The following is a 20,859-nucleotide window of genomic DNA, read 5'->3' as shown; positions in this document are numbered from 1 at the left end:
CCAGAGCTTGGAAAAAGCCCTAAAATGTCCAAAGGGACCAGTTCAGCTCCCGCCTGCTGTATTTGCCACAGGACACATAGAAGAGAGAGGTATCAAAGGCAGGAAGCCAAGCTGAGCTGGAGCCAGCAGAACTGCAGTCACGTGGAGGAGAGAGGTGGGAGGTGTTAAGAGGCCCAGTCTGCACTTGGAAGGCTTTACAGGTACAGCTATACCTATAATATAATCACCAAGGTGCTCCTAGCATAGAAACAGGCACAGTTTATACTAGCAAAACTGCACTTTTGGCAGGATAGCTTATTCTGTCCCCACTCTGAGCCAAATAAGCCATCCCCCCAAAAGCAGAGTTTTGCTGGTAGAACCGCATCTGAACTAGGAGCTTTTTGCACGCCCCTCATCCTGCCGGCCCGACAGCTATGCCAGCAGAAAGTTGTAGTGTAGAGCCTGCTGTATACTGACCCCCATACATATTTTGAGAGGTGGGGGTTGCTACTGAAACCCATTTATTCCCATGCATACACAGCATATTGGGGTGTGGGGGGGGGGGGAGGCTTATTCACCCATCCCATTCAATTCTACCAGAGTTGCATTAGCTTCCCTCTATTTAAGACAGGCATAAGAAAAAAAGAATAGATCAAGCACTCCAGTTTAGGTTTTAGTTCAGAGCGATGTCAGGGCTTCTTTTTCCTAATGACCTTCATCAGGGCACACATTTGAAAATATACTGCACCCCTGCGGGTTGGGCCTCAGTGAGTATGAGAATCTCTTTCTGTTGGAGGAGCAGCCGCACAGGACAGACACTGACTGTTCACTTGCCAGAGCCGGAAACATCTGGGAAGAGCTCATCGGGAAATGAACAGGATCAAGCGTTCTAGGCCTCAGCAGCGCGGGAAGCCTGCTGTGGGCCAGCCAGCCGCATCAGCCCAAGACGCAGGACAGAAGAGGAATAAAAACAACAGGAGCCAGGATTCCAATAAAACTATGTTTATAAATAAAAACAAGGAGATTGGTTTTGTTTTTATAAAACCCAGCAGGCAGGGGGCGAAGCCAGGCCAATGCCAGGACGATGAGTTGGCTGGAAGGCAGGGAGGATGGTAGGTGGCAGCATGAGCTGGCAGGATGGCACACTGGGCAGGATAGTGGATATTAGGCTGGCACCAGGGTAGATATGAAGGATTATGCACAGTAGATGCACTGGTCGCATGGTAGGGAGCTAGGAGAATAGACGACTGTAGAACAGCTGGTGCTGCGCTAGAGGGGCAGGAGAATGGCACACAGGGCAGGAGAGCTGGTGCTGGGATGGCAGACAGGGCAGAGTAGGGGGCAGTAGATGAGCTGGTGCCAGGTGTACGATATATTTCACCTGCTAAGAATAATAAAAACCACAACTCCAAGGAGTTTACACTGTTGCAGAGGAAGCTGTTGAACGGAAGCGAGAGGACCCAGGGAGGAAAGGGGAAGACTGTGGCAAAGCCCACCCTTGGCTGCGGTGGAGCTTAGCGTACCATGTACTGTCTCGTGCACTAGCCAGTTACCCAAGATAGCCTCTCTGTCACACCAGCATCAGGCAGGAGGAGTAGGGCTCCGAGAGACTTCAGGAGGCCGAGGGAGAAAAAGGGAACTTTTCTCTAATAGCTAAACTGACTGCAGTCCTCCAGAGGGACAGGGCCCAGGCCCTGCATACATGCCACAGGCAAGGGCTGCAGTGCCACGACACAGAAGGGGGCAGCATCTCAAGCAGGGACTGCCACAGCAGGCCCAAGGCTGTCACTCTCCAGTCTCCTTAGAGCCTGGTCCTGCCCCCCCCCCCCCCGTCCATGGAGAGGATGAGGACAAAAAGGCAGCACAACGCACCCCTCTAGGACAACAGAGGGAGGCAGCAAATGCAGGAGAACCCCACAGCTGCCCCTTTCTCAGCTTCTTACCCCCTCCTCTTGCTCTGATTAGGCCTAATAGCTTCAGTACCTGGAGCCTGCTGCTAAGCACCAGTGTAGGAGAGTACAGCCAGTAGCTGAAGCCCCCACCTACACACAGCAGGCCTGGATGGAGCATGCTCTGTGGCCAAGGAATGGGGAGTCAGGCCCATTGTCATGCAGGGGATGGGAGAGGCTGCCTAGACTAAAGGCACATTTTCAGAGCTAGACATCCGCCCTTGCAGCGCAGCGGGTGCAAACGGAACCCTCACATTCAGCCAAATCCACACCACGCAGCTCATGGGCACGAGCATTGAGTATTGACCGGTGTTTCGGCCTCCTGACGCTGGCCTGTACCTCCTATGGGAGTTACTGACCCAACAGCACTCAGTCAGGAATAGAGCCTCATTAGTGTACTGCCTCTGAACCCAAGTGGGGCCTTGCCACAGGGGTACACTGGCTTTAATACTGTACAGAGAGTAACAGACCCTGGCCCAAGCCTGAGCATGTTGTGGTGGGAGGGGGGAACAGGGAGTGGTACCCTCCCAGATGGGGCCTCATCTTCTCCACTCCCCAGAGGCACTGAAGCCCTGGCACATTCAGTGGCTACATTTATTGATCTGAACACACAAAAGGCTGGAGCTGGGCCCTGCTCCCCTCTCAGGGCTGTGGAGAGGACGGGGGGCGTCTTCAGCTAGTGGGAAAGAAGCCATCTTCAGCACCGTACGTGCCCAGCACCCTTGGGGCTTCATGTCCTCCTCTGTTGGGCCAAGCTGCTATGCCATGCTCCAGCTCTCACCCCTGCGGGCGGCAAGCTCAGAGGAAGTCAAACACCCCGTAATTCTTTGCTGCTTGACAGAAGAAACACAAAAGGGTGAAAAGAAAGAGGAGACATTTAGGGCGGAAGGAGTGAGGGGGCAGCGGCAGCTACACACGGGCGAGCAGCACAGGCTCCAGGACGGATGCAGGTTAATGGGGTTAGAGATGGGGGTTAGGGGCTTGCACAAGCAGCAGCAACTTGCCTCTGCACACATGAGTCCGGAGGTGGGCTGGGCCGGGCCGGGCGGGGCTGGCAGGGCTCAGCAAGGCCTGCTGGCCCCCGCCTCCACGCCACGGGACTAGGGATTAAACTCAAGGTTTAGTTCAGTTTATTTTTCCCTTTTTTAGTTATCAAGACAAAAAAAAAAAAAAACCAAACAAAGTGAAGCCAGGGCTTTTCCTAGAAGACAAACCGATGAGGGCAGCAGACAAACAGGGGGACGGGTGCTTCACATTACATCCACAAAGAACTCACTGGGATTGCCCATGGCCATTCGGAACGACTGTCTACTGGCCGTCAGTTCAGGGGGCACAGAGGCCAGGTCGCGGCCCGGCGGGGCCCCTGGGGGCCCCATGGCAGAAGGCGGCGGAGGCATCAGCAGCATGGGCGGGCTGTAGAGGGGCGGCAGGCCAGGCGGCCCATACGACGGCTGGCTGTGGTGGCTGCGGACGCTGTGAGTCAGGGAGTGCTGGCTGCGCTGGCTGTGCTGGCTGGCTGGCACCGAGCGCTCGCTGGCTGCCCGCTCCCGCCGCAGACTGCTCCGGGTGGTGTGGTCCGACTCACTGCCACTGCCGCCCGACTTGGACTCGCCGGCCTTCGGGTCTCTCTCCTTTCTCCGCTCGCTGCCACTGCGGTTTGAACCGCTGCTCCGACTCCCTGCAAGAAGCCCAAGGCAAGGTTAGGGAATGGCCCCGACAGCGCACCCCCAACACGCAACCCCAGCCAGCACAGCAGGGGAAGGGAGAGACCGGAATAAAAGGAGCCTCCCCTAAGCCAAGGCCACAACGCATGGCCTTGGGAAAAACTGCAGAGAGGAACCAGCCAGACCCCAGGCAGGAAGGGCAGAAGCAGTCAAAGTAGGGATCTTTGGTCATCGCGAGATCTGTCTACAGTTTAGACTGGACTTTCCCTGCCCTGTGCTGATTGACGGTTCACTCCAAGTCTCTCCCTCCCTCCCAGTCTCTCCCCCTCAGCTTCGGTCCACACATGCCCCCTCACCCTCGTCTCCCCTGGCTGTCCCCCAGCCCCTCTTCTCTTCCATGCCCCCTCTCCCTTCTGTTTTCTTTCCTTTTTCCTGATATCCTCTGAACTAACCCCCTGCACCAAATAAAGACTAAAAATTTAAAGAATCACAGAAGTAACATGCCATTTGCTGCCACCACACTGTTCACTCTGCTTGTGTGTTCCAACCCTTCCTCCACCTTGTGTCTGTCTGGTCTATTTAGATTGTAAGATCGTCAGGGCCAGGACTCTCTGCTACTCTGTATTTGGACAGGCCTAGCCCCAGTCTTGGGTAGGCCTCAGGCACTACCATAATAAACCTGACCAATGATAGCTCTCAGCCCCAGGACAGGCACCACTGCAGCAAAGCTGGCCTCCTTTCAGACTCTGCCCTCTAGCCCAATAGCAGCTCTGTGACAGGAGGTATCATACACTGGTTCCATCATGCCCAGGATCTAGCCCGTGGCAATGGCCCGTACCTGATACTTCAAAGCAGCTCTGCAATGCACCTGCCCAACTGTGCTGTGTGTGCGCATGAGAAAGACAGAGAGGGAAACATATTCCTCATTCCAGGAGATGACCCAGATCTTAGCTTGCTCTCCAAAGGTGTTAAGGAAAGTACCCCAATGGCACATTTCAGTTCCTTTCATTCATTTACCTTCACTGTGCTGGCTGCCTGCACTGCCCCCACCATAGCTGTAGCCTGGATCAGGGAATCCTGGGTGCGGGTTGTATGGATGAGGTGGTGGGTATTGATATGGGAAAGCCATGGGCCACGGCGCAGCTCCTGGGTGGGGGAGCGGAGCCAACGTATCCTGATCTGAGGCTCCGCTGGATCCATCATGATCATGCAGGGACAGGCTAGCCATGTCTGGAGAGAAGCAAATAGAAAATCCAGGTTAGTCCTGGAATGAAAACAGCCATGTACAGTGGGACAACCTCACCCCCATCCCTGCTGACAGGTAATCATGGCATGCCCACAAGAGGGGCAGAAGATTTCATGGGCAGCTATGGACACCTCCTTGCCAGACACCAGCCCAGGCTATGTTGGGGGTTACTGTTCCCCACTTGATCAGAGAGGATCAATGATCAGCTAAATAGTCATAAACCAGCTCAGAAGAGAGAGGACAACATCAGAGCTGGCCAGACACCCTTAGGTCTGTCTGTCTCCCTTCCCTTCTCATCCCCCTCAGGTGAGCCAGGTGTCCTTAGGTCTCAGCTCCCTGCCCACTCCTTTAAGGACAATGCAGACTCTGATAGCACTGAGGGAAGCCAGCCCCATCCAGGGGCTTAGGTTTAGCCCAGGATCAAAGAAAGGTGCCATTTTACTCCTCCCTGTCCAGCCAGGGGAAAGGATCGTGCAGCAGAAGATGGTGACATCAGCTGCACAGTAATATACTGAGAATCGGAGAGCAGTACAGAAGAGGTCAGGCTGGCAGTCTAGAGGTGGCAAACCACTTCAAGACTGTCCTCAGAGAGTTGTCAGGGCAGAGCAGAGCGTCTCCTTTCAGCACCCTCACCACCCCCCACTTCCTCAACAGTACTAGAGCAGGGGGCCGTACTGCCGCAGAGGTCTCCGAAGATGTAGTAACACTGCTCTGAGAAGGTGATCTTGTTCACAGTGTGTCGGATGTAGCCGGCCTTCAGCAGGTTGCTGGCATACTTGCGGGATTCTCGCCGGTCTGTAAAACCTTCCACGTGGTGATAAAGCCAATCCACCACATCTGAACCTGCCATGAGATTAACCACAGAACACGGTTAAACGCAGCAAGGACCGGAAGGACTGGCTCTGGGGGCAGGCAAGAGGGGCCTGAATTTGGGAGGGATGGGAGCGGTCCATGGGTGAGAGAGGTGCAGAGACATTCCCAGGGGCAGCACAAGGCCAAGGATTCTATTTGTTTTCCTAGCACAACCAACAGGACGAGCCAATAGGACATAACGGTGAAGGATGCTCCCTTGGCATAGGTCCCCAAACAGGATCCCCTCACACAGGGAAGGCGCCTGTCTACCCCTCCCCGAGTCCCAGAGGAGGAAGTGGCTGCCTCTTACCGATGAAGGCATTGGGGATGGTGATCTTCAGCCACATGCGGTCGCGCACCTCCAGACCTGACTCGGGGGAGGCCATGGCTTTGACGATGGTGGCCATGTCGCTGTGGATGGACAGGTGAAAGTCATCGAGGCCTGCGAGGCAGACGAAGGGAAGGAAGGCAGAGATGAGAGGGGACGGAAGAGGCCACGGAGCCACATGGAGGTGTCACACACAAGGGGATGGGCCAGGGAACAATACATCGCAGGCACACCCCATAACACTGAGCAACTGGCCAACACACTGCAGCACCCGTGGGTCTAGATCTTCTCAGCTTTCTTTCCTTGCAAAACCAAACCAAAAACTGCCTCCGGCCAGTTTGCAAGACTCTAAAAGCTGCTTCATGCCAGGTGCTGGTTCAGCTGGGAAATTAAACTGGTACCTTCCAGCTTTGCCAGAAAGGCCAGTCTCACTAGCTCAGGAAAGAACCAGTGCTATGCCCTGGCTCTGTCCTCACAGCACCGTTTACCACTGGCACCAACAATCTTCAGCCACCCCACAAAATACAACTAAACAATTCCCCTAACTGAGCGGTTTCCTTGCCAGGGCCTCTGCTCCTGGCAGCTCTCCTCTAGCCCTCCTGGAGGCCGTCTGCCTGAGCATCTGCTCCAGGGCCTACCCAGGAGCCAGCCTGCTTCCTATAGCTCTCCTCTCTCAATTCAGCTCTTTCAGCCTTTATAGGAATCAGGTGCCCATCAGGCAATCACCTTACCCGTTTCAAACTACCCAGAACAGGATAAGGCCTAATGGGGCTCCACCTCAGAACAGGGTTGGCCAGTTCCAGGCCAGGGCAGACCTCCCTGTTACAGCTACCTTTGAATTACCTGCCCATAGCTGAAAGGCCCAGCCCAAGCTCTCTCCCTCCCAGCCACCACAGGCCTCTGATCAGTGCACTAATTCAAGCAGAGGTGCAGCCTCAGGCACGCCCAGCAGGGCATTTCTTCCTGGCCCCGCTCACTTTCCCCTAGGCATTCCTTGCGTGGCTGACATCACCTCCCTTCCCACTAGCATAGTTTCCTCCTGCCTCCTCCCATCGCCTTTCTAACTATCTGAATAGTTACGCACTGGAACAAGCTGCCAAGGGAGGTTTTGGAATCCCTGTCACTGGAGATTTTTAAGACCAGGCTGGACAATCACCCGTCAGGGACGGTCTAGGTTTACTTGGTCCTGCCTCAGTGTGGGGGGAATGACCCCTCAAAGTTCCTTCCAACCCTGTGTTTCTAATGTCACTCAGCCTCTCCTGTTGTCCTTGTCTGGAGAGCAGGAAAAATGATGTGAATTTGCCTACCCAAAGCTTGTACTTGTCCTGGGCTTTTGGACAAAAGGACTTTTCTTAGCCTTCCCCAGCACCACCCCAGGTGCCTGCCTGCAGAATTCTTCCCACCCCAGCCAGGCTCTCTCAGTCTTTGCCTGGAGGGAGCGCCTGTTCCCCCAGTCCCCACTCCTGCTGGTAGGGAGTTCCCCATGGTCCCCGGATCCCCCTTCCCTAGCCCCACCCCAGACCTCTGGTTTCTGCCCATGCAGATGTATTGCTCCCATCAGGCTTGGGTGCCGGCAGGCACAGCGCAGGTGACTGGAAGCCGTGCAATGGGGGGAGCACACAGGCACAGGGACTTACGTTCGGTCTCTGGGATGGAGCTGGTGATGGAGGAGCTGGTGGAAGTGATTGTGCTCATGGATGGGCTCATACCGTACGCCGGGTAGGTGCCAGTCATCGCTGCCGTGTGGGAAACCCAGGCTGCCGGGTCGATTGGTCGGATGGGCTCACCTAGAGCGAACGCAGAGACGATCAGATGCTGTCTGAGAATCATTCCCTCATGAAACCCACCTCTAGGGGGCGCCCAGGGCAGCCCCTTCCTTCCCCAGCATCAGCCGGGACTCACCCGGATCGGAGCATGGAGAGTCTGGCCCAGCCCAGATCCGCTGGGGAGCAACTGGGAGAGAAAGAAGAGAGGGAGGGTCAGCAAGAGGGGCACAGAGGGAGAGAGTCCCCCTATGGCTCAGTGGCTGCAATCTTGGGGGTGTTTCTCCTTCCTCTGGAGCTCCAAGCAGGTGACCACCCCACCCTGGTTAGGTGGGTATGTCCCAGGCATGATGTGGGGGAGGAGGGTGGGCACTGGGGGACTTCAGCTCTCCTAGCGGTGTGACACAAGGAGAGGGAGACTGCAGTCCTCAAAGGTCTGCACTGCACCGGGGCCTTGAGGCCACAGCAGAGGGAGAGGGGGTGCAACCCTCAACGACTCCACACTCAGTTTCACAGCAAACAGACAGGAACTAAAGCAAACAAGCAGGTGCTGGCAACGAGGCCCTCACAGGGGCTGGGCACCAGCGTTAAGGGCGAGTCAGCAATCCACTTACTCCGGGGTAACGAGAAGCAGCCCCTGGGGCTGGGGTCCCAGCACTTGGCCACAGTCAGGGTGATTGGCCTGCAGCAGAAACACAACCGTTTTTGCAACCTGCGCACAGGCCAGCATGCAACGCAACCAGGCTGCTCTCATCAAGGTGCTAGCCCTCAGTGGCCACGACCTGCTCTCTCGGAGGCAGTTTAGGTCCAGGCCTGCCGGCACACTGCCAGCACAGATCCCTCAGCTGGGGATCACCCTCGCCCAGGTGGCACAGCCGGTAACAAGGAGGCCAGTGGGAACTGCAGGGGCATTCAGCAAACCCAGCCTAAGTAAAAAGGAGGGGCTCGGGGCAGGGGACCAGTTCTGGGACACTTGGTTCATGACCTGACCATGGAGACATTCCCAGCTCCAATTCTTGCTTTGGGCTCTTTCAAGGTCATTCATATGACACCCAGGAATCAGAGCGATATTAATAAGGAGAGGGCGTTTGAGGGCCCCGGGCCGCCTCCCCAGACCCAGCATAAGAGGGGTGGGGGTCTGGCTGCTGAGGACAGCAGGGGTTGCTGCTCTTAGACACAAGTGCTGGCTGCATTACCAGTGTCTGATGAGCCAGAGCAAAGGGGACTATAGCCTAGTAGGAGATGCAGGTTTGGGGGTAACCTGCCCCAGACGGGAGAGTTGGTGGGTGACGTGGGGGAAAGCACCTACCCCGGCTTGTGCACGATCTCCCTCAGCACGCGCACAGCATCATCGTTGCTCATGTTCTCAAAGTTGATATCGTTCACCTGCAAACAAGACAAAGAGAGGCTGAATCCCAGAGAAACGGCTGTAGGCTGGGTTCCTTCTGAGAGGAGCTTCTGCAACTTGGCCCATCAGTTGGTGAGCAGGGGCTCCAGTCTGCCCCTCGCCCCTCACCGCCCCAGCCCCGCTGCGAGGCGTGCAGTACCTGCAAGAGCATGTCTCCCGGCTCGATCCTGCCATCGGCCGCTACTGCGCCCCCCTTCATGATGGAGCCGATATAGATGCCACCGTCCCCGCGCTCGTTGCTCTGTCCCACGATGGAGATGCCCAAGAAGTTGTACTTCTCTGCAGGGGTGGGTGGAGAACGAGCACAGTGAGAGCAGGATGGGACAGCAAAGCCTCACTGCATTGGCCCTAGAGCCCCACACCTGGGCAATCCCCCTCCAATAGTCCCAGCCACACAACCACCCTCCCCCACCCCATCAAGTGGCTTCCTGGCTCCTTCCTCCCTTCCCAACTCTACCCAGCTCAGCCTTGATCTCCTCAGCCTCCCAACGCTCTGCCTGCTCCCCACTTCCTTCCCCCTGAGAACTGGAGCACGGGGATGACAGCAGAGTTAACCGCTACCCTGCCGTGCTCCTGCCTTGCATCCTCCTGCACCTGGCCCTGGGTGCCGAGCACTGGAAAGACAATGCCCACCTTGACACAGACACATTTTGGGCTCCACAGCAGAGTTTTTTGTTCTCCCCTTGCCCTCCCCATGTGCATCTTGGCCTCTGAGGCTCCCAGATAGGAAGCAGCTGGGAAGCAACAGTGGGGTAACCTCGTACATGGGACATAGAGGGAGCTGAGCTCAGGTTGGGGAGAGAAGAGGCTGACACTCATCCTGGACCAAATCCCAGGACCAAAAACCACTCCCCCCACCACCCTGATCCGAACCACATTCTTGCAAACTGGCAATCTTTAAGGGGATTAATGCTTCAGGACCAGTCAGTTTCCCCAAGGGACCCTCTCCTTTCATTACCTCCCCACTCCTCCATCTCCCTGCTCCCCCGCTGCACCTCCTGATCTCACTCCAGGAGCTCGGGAGGGCCTCGGGCCCAAACAGAAAGACAGAGTCTCTCACTCACCCATGTTTAGAGTGACTGTGATGATGTTCAGAGACATAGTTGAGTCCGTGATGCTGCTGAAGGACGATGACTGCAACACAATGAGGCACAATGAGACATCCCCCTGCTCCCTGGTCCAAGCACAGCCCCTGCCAGTTCTCGCTGCTCTCCACTGCCCCCTGTCCCTCCCGCTCCCTGTATACTGTTCCTATGCTCCCCACTGCCCCTTCTATTCCCTGAAGTGCTGTCCCCATGCTCCCACCTCTGACCCCACCCCGATCAATGCAGGAAGCTCCACAAACGGGACTGGTGGCTGCACCCCACACATTCCCACTGTGACTGGGACAAGAAAGGCCTTTGGTCCTAGCAGCAGCACTGACCCAGAAGGGTTTGTGGTACTTTCACCAGCAGATTCTCAGCACCTGGGCACAGTTTGTAGGGACTGGAGATTCCACCAGCTGAGTTCCTGGGGGCCAGGGTGAAGCCTAGCCCCCACATGGGAGTGGGGAGGGGTATGCCACAGGCACCAGAAAGTCCAGCCCCAGCTTTGCAATTGCCCTCCCAAGAGATGTACCCGCTCGATGCGTGGGGCCTTCTGTTTCCGCCGGCGTCGCTTGTGCCTTCTCATCAGGCGGGAGGCGCTGCTCTGCTCTGTCGAGCTGCTAAACCTGCCGGCAAAGGAGACAGTCAGCTCCACTGCCCGCAGGGGGCAAGAGAAGACAGGTCTGCCAGCAAGATGGCCACAAAGGAGGAGCAGGGTGAGAGAACGCTGCGGGCCAGGATTGGGGGCAGCAACAAAGCAGTGAGGGGAGCAGAAGACTGTAATAGCAGAGGGGGCTGCTGATCGGGATTGAGGCCACTAGCTGAGGGAAGAGCCCTGAAGGATGGGGCTGAGGTGTCCTGATTTGGCATCTCCTTGGCACTAAGAGTGAAAGAGGTGCCCATGTTCTCCCAGGCCTCACGCTCTCCTACCTGCTAGTGGAGTCATCCTCATCTGAGTCGAAGAAGCTGGTGGTCTCCAATTCGCTGCTCATGAGAGTGGAAGAGCTCTCGTACCCACCTAGGTCTCGGCGCCGGTCTCCTTTTGCCGTCCCATTCACTCTGGGTGCTGGGGAGAGAGTGGGGTCAGCACTGCTGGGAGATCCCGCTGCAGCAGAGCTGCATCCCGGCCTCCTGTAGGAGCATCCTATGGGCTCAGCACTTCACAGGGGGGAATCTTGGGGTTCAAAAGGAATTCTGAGAGGAGGATCTGCACATCAAACATCCCATCTTGGCATGAGGGGGCACTGCGCTGCCCTCCATACTTTGACCATTCCCCTTCAGGGTTACAACTTCCCTGCTTCTTTAGATAATGGGGAAGGGGAAGGTGAGCCACTGGGAGCAAGGGTAGAAGCCACAACGATCCCTACAGAGTAGGGAAGGTTACTCGGAGATGGTCCCTCTGGGTGAGAGGTGCCAGATCGCGGGCAGTGAGAGTGCAGTGCAGTGCCAGCCCAGGCTGGGAACCATTCTCTCCTCCATCTCAGCCTTTCACTGGGAGGGGTTAGAGCCCAACACGGATGCCTTTGGGCCCTGGACCTTCCGCAGCGCTGTCCCCTGTAGACACACGTCCTGCCTGTAGGTGCTGGGAAGCAGCAGAGAGGTGCCTTGCCCAGTGGGACACAGTCCCTGCCCCCTTGGTATCTAGAGGCAATGGGTGTTCTGCCCCTCCTGCCCCCAGAGACTCATGTCCAACACTTTGAGGTGACACATGGGTACACTAGGATCTGGGAGCCAGCTCACGGTAGTGGTATGAGGCTGTCACACCCTTGGGATCCTCCTGCTCGTGCTGGGGGATTTACCCCCACTGCTGCCTGATTGCCCAGCAGGATTCAGCGCACAAGCTCCGCAGGGCACTGTGGACACAGCTCTTCATGCCTAGAGCAGCTCCCTCCCTGCGCCCCAGCTATGCCCCTCAGAGGCTCCAGTCAGGTCATCGGGGCTCACCATGCTCAGGCCCGTCTTTCCGGCGAGGTCTCTCCCTCTGCGATGAAACCACTGAATCGGTCTCCGTCTCGTTATCCAGGTTCTCCCGACTCCCCCCGGTGTTGGGGCTGCAGAGGGGTGACACGTCCAACAGAGAACTCAGTGGTTCCCCAAGGACATGAAGGGACCCCCCTCTCCTCCTGGCATTCCCTGCTCTGCCATACGCCAGTTACGCTGCACTTCTCAAGTCGTATTTCCTGTTACCCCTCACTTTTGAGGGGCATACTGGAGCCACTGGATGACAGCTTTCACCCCCCTCTTTCTAGCATGGGATTGGGACATGTGAGGCTTGGGGTGCACACAGCCCCAGCACAGGACTGGGGAGTGGGGGTGCAATCTGAGACCCACACTGGGATGGAGCTGGGAGGCAAAGCGGTTCAGGGAGCAGTTTCCCCACTCCCTGCCAAGCCCTCAGTGAAATATGCTGGTACCATTTTTAAAAGAAAAGGGAGATGGAAACCGGTCATGTGTGATGCGCAATGGGAGATCAAAGCAACAGCAGCAGGTGGTGTGGGTCCTCTTGCTGCTTGCAGCATGCCCTGCTTGTCAAACAATCGAAGAACTCCAGTCCCAGTGCTCGTTACTCCATTCCCAGCTCACCACCCAAGGAACCCTGTCCTAGCACTCCATTCCCCACCCCACTTTTGCCAGCTTGCATCCCTACCATGCTGGTTAGCCCCTGCCCTTCCATCACTCTCCCCATCTTGGCTTGTGACCAATGGGATCACGTGGCCACTCCCAGCTCAGAGCTCACTTGACAGCCTGTCCTCGGGAAGCCCACTGAGATGAGTCTCCACGTGACTTACTGGAAGGAGGGAGGCCTGGAGTCCCCAATGCCCCCGGTACGCTCCATGGAGGGCGGCAGCTCCGGCTGGTTATCGGCACAGACAGACCCCCCATCTGAGTGCGACCCCTCTGCAGACACCAGCTGGAGAGAGGAGAGAAAGGGAACGAAGCGGCTCAGGAACAGGGTGGGAGCCTCAGCATGGCCCTAGGACCAACTGGGGCTTCCATATCTCCAGCCCCTAGGAGCTGGTGGAGGAGGAGGTCTGGGCTGTGCCCAACCCTGGGGCAGACCCCAATGTGCTTTCCATCCTGACCGTTCCAAGTACTCTGCAAACCCACAACCTCAGTCACACCAGAGGGCGTGGGCACGGCCTGTAAGCTGCCTTGTGAGGGGCTCAGTGCCTTGCTCAGAGCAGAAACTAAGCATCAGGGTTTTGTGCGCTGCAAAACACTGTTATTCTGGTCATGAAGTAACCTAGATTGTATATGGTTTGGGACAGCACCAAGCACAGTGAGGCCCCAATCTGGACTGGGACCTCTGGGTTCTGTTTTAAACAACCACCCACCGCCTGAGCCCAGGCTCAGAGAATAGGGTACAGTGCCTATCACCACCATGGCACCAATGCCAGCTTACCCCCAGGCAGGGAAAACTGGCTGACTCAGATGGGTTGGGAAAAGGACAGAATGCTCCAGACACGTTATGGAGCTGTTTGAAGATGGCTCCAGCTGAGGCAGTTTCTAACTGGATATATCCCTCCACACTGCTGCCAAGCTGTGTTTGAAAGTGGTTTAGCTGGCACCACATTTAAGCATGATTCCCAAACTTTGTCTGTAGGAGAGGTGGGGACCTAGGTCACTCAATCAAATGCAGCCTAGGACAGTGGTGATCAGAAGTCACTTTCCTATGAGGGCTGATCAATAGCCTCTGAGACAGAGAAACCAAGGCCATGTGGGCTAGGGAGAAAGCTACAAAGAGGAGCCAGACGGGAGGGACACAAGCAGCCAAAGCAGGGACCGCACAAGCAGCCAAAGCAGGGACCATTGGTTCCTTGGAGAACTGTCTACAGTTTTCACTGGACTTTCTCTGCCCTGTGCTGACTAGCTGTTTGCTCCAACCTTCCCCCCTCCTCAGTCTTCACCTCAGCATCACTCCTCCTACCCTCTTGTCCCCTTCTCTGTCTCTCTCCTTCCCCGTCCCTTCAATGTCCCCTCTCTCTTCCCTTTAACTGATCCCCCCAAACTAAACCAACCAAGAAAAGAAAAATCAAATCATAGAACTAACATGCCGTTTGCTGCCATCATACTGTTCACTCTGATTGTGTGTCCTACCCCTTCCTCTGTCTGCTCTGTTTAGACTGCACGATCTTCAGGGGAGGGACTGTCTGTTCTGTGTTTGTACAGCACCTAGCACCCTGGTCCATGACCAGGGATCCTAGGCACTACAGTAATACAAACAATAAATAAATACCTTTCCATTGTTTCCCCTTTCATTGCTGGGCTTGGCTGCCCCAAATATGTTTCCTACATGGCATGTTCCCTGCACTGGAGAGCAAGGAGATCGGCAGCGAGTTCTCTCCAGGCCCAAGGAGGGGATTCGGACACTGTCCCTTGGTACTGGCCCAGTGCAGTGCTGGCCTTAGAACAGGAGCTGGTGCGAATCTGGAGACAGGCTGAGCAAGAACGACAAGAGAGCTGGAGGCGAGAGGTACTAGGTCTAGCAAGGGCAGCCCCTGATCTTACTTGCTTGGACCACCTGGGCCCCAGTTCTTCTACCTATCACTAGCCATGGGAGGGGACAGGGCCTGATCATAGGACAAACAGGGAATAGTCCACTGCAGTGCTGGAAAGATCACCAGGGGTGGAAGAGGAGGGACTTGGCTGGCAACTAACTGGACTTTGCTGTCTCCAATACTATCATAACCTCTCTTCCCTGATGCAGCTGGGAAAATCCACCTGCAGCTCTGCTTTTTGTCAGCAGAGGGCACTGCAGATATTCAGAGAAGTGAACAAAGTCCTGGCTCCAATGAGCCCCCAGGCAAGCAGAAACCTTGTTGCAAAAGAAAGTGGGGTGAGAGGCTGGGAGGCCCAGGAAAGCGGGATTGATTATGTTGTGTGGTGGGCTCAGGATTAAATTGCCAGCACAAGAGAAGCGTCAGAGGACAGGTTCTGAAAAGTGCACCCATGGCCCTCTCCATTTAGACACTGTGGGAATGGGGACAGAGAAATAACTACAGATAGACAGGGGGCTAGATCCAGGCAGTAATCTAACAGCACCAGGCTGGGACTCCCCCTCCCCTGTTGGGCAAGGGTCTGTCACTGCTTAGTAACACTCATGCAGTTTCCCTGCCTCTTTAGCTGCTGTGAAGGCTTCAGACTCAATCCCCCCTGCTAAAATTAGCACTAGATTCCTGAAATAGCCTCACTCCAGCCTGTCTGGCAGCAGCAGAACAGACCACACAGCTCCCAAAGCCACCAACCGATGGGGAATCTTGGGGGGGAAGGGGGGAGTCGGAATGTCAGCTGCGCCCAGAGGGAGCCGAGTGCTACTGCTCACAACGCACAAGGGCTGAAAGCCACTGCTAATTCCAGATGTCTGACTGCCCCACACCGAGTCCAATTAACTCAGGCCCCATCTACAGCAGTATCAGTTGCTAACCTGCCTGGGGTACCAAGAACACAGACTGGTCCTGTATAGGTAGATCGGACCAAACTGTGTTATACCCATATGACATGACTCTGCTCAGCCACAGGCCCTCAATCCGCCAGGGTGCAAGAGGGGAAGCCAGCTGCTGTGCATGCATACAAACCACATTTAGAAGTAAGGCAAAGAAACGGAGTTGGGGAGCAGAGGGCTCGTAGCCTGCGGTCTCCACTGACCGAGCACATAAGAACAAAGGCAACTGGGAAGGGGAAGAGCAGAGCAGAGCAGACAGATGCAGCTGCAATAAATACTGGAGAGGGATGGGAATTGGACACGCTCTGCGCAGTGCAGGCGCCCAGCAAGCCGCTAGAGGGAGAACTGCAAACTGTTCGGCAACAACTAAAAAAAGGCCAACTGTTTGCGTCTGAGCCGGCAGAGAGGCCCCCATTCCCTGCACTCACAAACAAAGGATTCAACCCCAGTGACATGGGTGCCTTTTTCAGACACACTCATAGCAGGGATAATGCGTGTAGCATGCCCTGGACACCCAGCCGGCTGGTCTCATATTTCCCTAACCTTACTGCTCCCCATCCTTCTTCCCCAACTGTCCTACCACCACCACTGCTGTTTTGTTACCCCTTGTCTGACAGTAGATGGTAAGCTCCTTGAGGCAGGGACTGTGTGTAATTTATCTGCACTGGGAGGCATCAGTTCTCATCCGGCCCAGGTCGCCAGTGCCTGATGGTGGCTTCCATTTGGGGACCGTTCAGTGGCCCCTGGGAAATGAGCTGTTGGATTTCAGTTTAGTTCCTAGTAGGCAGATGCCCACATCCCAACTAGCATCATCTGTAGCCTCAGCAGAGAAGGCAAGGGCTCAGTGGGCCATGGAGACTGAACTCCCCTCGTGTCTCAAAATGGGGTCCCCTCCAGGGCAAGGGGGAGAGCATGTGCCTGGTGTGGGATGGAGGGAGAAGCTTGCCTGTGGCTGCCCAGACAGTACCTTCAGTCTTCACAACAGTCAAATCCAGTCCTCTTCTCCAGCACTTAAAACCCTTTGCTACAGTCATCTGAACTTGGAAAGCTGACCACGCTGTCAGGGCACACTGGTTACCCTAGGCAGGCCAAGAGCAGCACTCCAAGCAGCAGCTACACTAGGAAGCAGTTACAAAAAGGCTTGATACATGTTCTTAACTATTGTATCCCCAGGACTGTTTCCTAGTGGGTGTGGGGGACCCAGGACAGATTTGCTCTAGGGTTCAGGACTAGGATGGGAAGTGGTACCCTCAGCCCAGACACTCAGGAGCTCAGCATGGCTTCAGCTCCTACTACAGTTAGTGCCTCTTCAGTACAAAGCACAGCTGTCCCACTGCTCTACCTGGCAGTGTACCATGGGAATGGTGATTTTCACAGCTGGTTGCGTAGTCTGATGTAGAGACAGACAGACATCCAGCCAAGAGGCCTGCTTACCCAGGATACCACCCGGCCATTGAAACAGGGAAGCTTGGCATTATCATCCGAGATTTCTTCCTTCACGACCCTGTGGACAAAAGAGATGGGACAGGTTAGCAACAAGGCTCAAATCCTATGGCTAAGGGTCACAGAAGGCAGCCTCTGGGTTGAGCCATCAGGTCAGACATCAGTTTGGTCATGGGGCAGGAGGAGATGAGAAGGGACAAGGAACTTCTGCTGTTCACAGAGGCACCCATGCTGGGCTGCAGTGTCATTTCTGATCCCCATGGCGCTGGCAGCAGAAGGCCTCACTGCAAGTTCAGAGAAATGGCCAGTCGCAGGGTTGATGGGGTGGGGAAAGCGCTGGCGGCAGTATGGACTCCAGCTGCTCAGTAATCTCAACCGAGCCCAGAAAAGCCGAGTAGGGGGATGCCTGGAGAGAAACCAATGGAGGGAAGTAACCAGGGCGCATAAAAATCGCTACGTAAAATCATATGAAAATTGGATTTTTTAAAATTTAAGTTAAATGCACTTAAAAAAAAAAACCTTTTAAAATTAAATTTGAAATTATGATCAGCTATGTGAAGGCCTAACACCACCAGGATCAATGGAAATCATTAAAATATAATATGCTGCAAGAAGCCCTCCCCAGTTTCTAAAGAGGTAAAGGGTGCTAGGTTTTGAATTAGATACAGACTCAGAGGAAAACATCTTTATCTTCTGAGGTCCAATCAAGCTTTTTAAAGATGTCACAATGCCATGTACATGCCATGCATTAAGTATCCGTATCATTTACAGTATTTGCAATAGAGCCAATGCGGCTATCTTCATTTTTCCAAATGTAAGTACTTCCCATTTCTGTTGTACAGAAAAGCCATTATTGTTCATTTCAGTTTAGCTAGCGGGTGTGGGGCATATTTGCTTCATCAAAGTTGACAAACTGACTAGGAGTTGAAAAAGCAGGAAAGCTTGTTTTCCTCTTCCACTCTATGACTAAAATCCTGAGGGACACGAGGGCAGAGTTACAAAGGTAATTTGTGACCTAAATATGCAGAGGGGTACCTAGGTGGATCTTCAAAAGCACCTAAGCAGGGTAGGTGCCTAATTCCCAGTGATTCAACTCTCATTGATTTCAAAATCCCACTGAAGGGAAAGGGAGCAGGAAATGTTGTTACAATGAAAGCCTTACTTAATACTTTACATTTCAGATGCTTTAACTGCTTTCCCTTCTTTTCCACTTCTTTAATAAAAGGTTAAAAGAAGCTGTACCGGTGTGTTCGCCATCGTCTCTGAGGCTGAGGTCTCTGTATATCAAACCCCAGACCTTGGTTAACACTCTTTATTGTTGGACAGTGACTGGTTATGACAACACCTCTGGCCCATATATTAATTTAGATGAAATAAAACAGCACCTATCTGTAAACACCTTTGAAAGTGTGGCTTATAGTGACCAGAAACTATCTGCCACTTTGTTAACTACAGTTAATATTGCCTTCATTTAACAAATCAGTTTTAAATGCAAAACATGTTTTGATAACCTTACTTTTTTTCTTTATATATCCAGCACATTTAAGGTGATTTTATTCAGCTAATAAAAACAATTTTAAAATGCTGGTTTTGAGCATTTTAAATTGCATTCCAATCTCCATCCAAATGTAGCTTGACACAAAATCACATACAAAAAGTTAATCTAGTAAATAAGAAATGTATCATTTACCATTTTCTAACATCCGAAAAAACATAAAAATTTACATTCTGAATATTAAGTTATATAATTGCTTAAATAAATGCATGTGGGCACGTGTGCGTAGATATTATACATCTATATAATTTAGTTAAAAGGGTATATTTCATTGCAAAGCAACATGTTTTAATAGCTACCAACCAATGAGAATGAACTTTTCTTTAGTAAAAGAACTAAAAAGTGCAAATGCAAAACAGGATTAAATGTGAGTCAGGGTTTCCAGCTTGGTTATTTACATCATGATTCAGATTGGTGATTTAAATCACTCCACTCTGGAAGTAAACTATTACAGCGAAGCAGGAAGGCACAAAACAAGGGCCACATAAGCCCAATCCTAGATATCTAAGGGCTTCCCCCTAACTTACAGAAAATAAAACTGGATGCAGCTGTCTTCCCTGGACTGTGACCCATCAGCCCAGCATGCAATGCAACCTGGCCACTTAGATCAAGGCAGAGCACGCTGGGACATGGGAGCATAGGTGCTCAGATAGCTGCTGAAATTAGGGCAGCAAACTGCATTTATACTCTTAAAGCATCAACCAAAGGCAAATGGACAATGCTATGTGCCAAAATCCGGGGAAGAGGCTTTGCCCCACCCTGGCAGCCATATGAGCTGCTCCATTCAGTGCCACACGCTCCCATTAAGGGAGTCACCAAATGAAACCAAATGGATTTCAAGATCACCACTGGCTGTCAACACACAATTGTCATGAACTCTTCCCAAGGCAGAGAAACAGTGGTTCCTAAGGAGCTGGGACGGGGGTGGGGTGGGAGGAAGAGAAGAGATGCAGCATCTCAATCCCACAACAGCCCAGAAGGCAATATCCCTTGGGTACAAGGAAAGGTACATCCACAGACCAGGAGGGCAAGAACACTTAGCGATTTAGAGCAGATTAATCCTTCCTCCTCTAAGGTGTAGCCAGCCCAAGGTCACAGCAAGGCAGCAGCAAACCCAGGATTAAAACTCTGCCAGCCTAATGTTCCTTCCTGTAGTCTGTGCAGTCTTCCACTGACGGTATCAGCGTGGCTCTGCTCCATAGAGCAAGCGTCAATTGCTGGCACATTGCTGAGGAGACACCAGTCTCTTTCAGCACCCAGGCCAGTCCGTCTCACTTGCTGGAAGGCTCCCCCAACACTCCCTCCTTGCCTGGCAGCACTAACATCCACTCAGACTGACACAGGCAGCCTGGACTCCATCCAGTTCCTAGAGAGAGCTCCAGGCAGAGCCAGTTTCCAGTACTGTCTGCAGCTTCCTTAGCGGCACAGAGCCCAAGCGCAGGCAAAGGGGGCAGTGCTACCCACGGGCAGGGACAAAGTGACCAACAGCCAGGAAGGGACTGAATAGCCCCACAAAGTGTGCTGGCTTTGGGGGGCAGGGAGTGGTGATAGGGGAGACCCCACAATTTCAAATGGCATGTCCCCACAGAGAAACAGAAGGAACACAGTTGCTCCAGGAAGGGAACAGGCCTTTCAGGATTCACACTGGTGCTGGGAGCAGATTTCTTCCCCATAGCACATGGACAAGCTCCTCCCAATCTACCCCTCTAACTTCTCTCCATAACCTGCTCCTAGCATGCATGTTGCATTATTTATCATGTATTTACCACCAGGATTCCAGCGTGCAATGAAATACATATTTAGAATCCCCAGAGGAAAGCTTGATAGCAATGAGCTCGTCAGAAACTGAACAAGACCATCTCCCTCCCCCTCCCGGCCCCAGTCCAGTTCTGCCGACGCCTGTCAATCCTGTCTGCACAGCTCTCCATGCTATTCTAGTCCTAGGCTCTCCACTCTATAGATCTGCTGATGCCTCCCAATCCTGAGCTAAGGTCCTCCTCCCCACTATACCTCATGCTACCCCAGGTCAGTCACACCTGAGCTGGGCAGCCCCCCATGATAGCTGTGCGTAATGCCACATCTGTTCTCAATAGGTTGCACAGGACAACCCTGGAGGAAGCCATGGAGAAGAACAGGGCCACATA

The 20,859-nt window shown here is 53.9% G+C and overlaps 1 protein-coding gene across 9 annotated transcripts in view; it reads right to left on the bottom strand.

The window, feature by feature from the left end:
• Positions 1 to 965: 965 nt before the first annotated feature.
• Positions 966 to 20,859, bottom strand: part of DVL3 (dishevelled segment polarity protein 3) — a 52,715-nt gene continuing 32,821 nt past the window's right edge. For 2 of the 9 annotated variants that reach the window (XM_043522690.1, XM_007068619.4), the window contains exons 2-17: positions 17,152 to 17,221; positions 13,064 to 13,185; positions 12,219 to 12,325; positions 11,205 to 11,340; positions 10,807 to 10,900; positions 10,254 to 10,323; positions 9,329 to 9,468; positions 9,091 to 9,167; positions 8,396 to 8,463; positions 7,921 to 7,971; positions 7,656 to 7,805; positions 6,001 to 6,132; positions 5,514 to 5,681; positions 4,610 to 4,822; positions 3,205 to 3,606; positions 966 to 2,758 (exon numbers count right to left, since the gene is read on the bottom strand). In XM_043522690.1, coding sequence (XP_043378625.1) covers positions 2,727 to 2,758; positions 3,205 to 3,606; positions 4,610 to 4,822; positions 5,514 to 5,681; positions 6,001 to 6,132; positions 7,656 to 7,805; positions 7,921 to 7,971; positions 8,396 to 8,463; positions 9,091 to 9,167; positions 9,329 to 9,468; positions 10,254 to 10,323; positions 10,807 to 10,900; positions 11,205 to 11,340; positions 12,219 to 12,325; positions 13,064 to 13,110 — 1,887 coding nt within the window. In that variant the 5' untranslated portion in view covers positions 13,111 to 13,185; positions 17,152 to 17,221 and the 3' untranslated portion in view covers positions 966 to 2,726. Of the gene's footprint in view, positions 3,607 to 4,609; positions 4,823 to 5,513; positions 5,682 to 6,000; positions 6,133 to 7,655; positions 7,806 to 7,920; positions 7,972 to 8,395; positions 8,464 to 9,090; positions 9,168 to 9,328; positions 9,469 to 10,253; positions 10,324 to 10,806; positions 10,901 to 11,204; positions 11,341 to 12,218; positions 12,326 to 13,063; positions 13,186 to 17,151; positions 17,222 to 20,859 lie in introns of all 9 variants that reach the window. The other 7 variants (XM_037909206.2, XM_037909207.2, XM_043522689.1 and 4 more) reach the window with 7 other exon arrangements.

The sequence above is a fragment of the Chelonia mydas genome, chromosome 9 (genome assembly GCF_015237465.2).
Source record: "Chelonia mydas isolate rCheMyd1 chromosome 9, rCheMyd1.pri.v2, whole genome shotgun sequence".
Taxonomy (NCBI): Eukaryota; Metazoa; Chordata; order Testudines; family Cheloniidae; genus Chelonia; species Chelonia mydas.
This window is presented reverse-complemented; position numbering and strand designations above follow the sequence as displayed.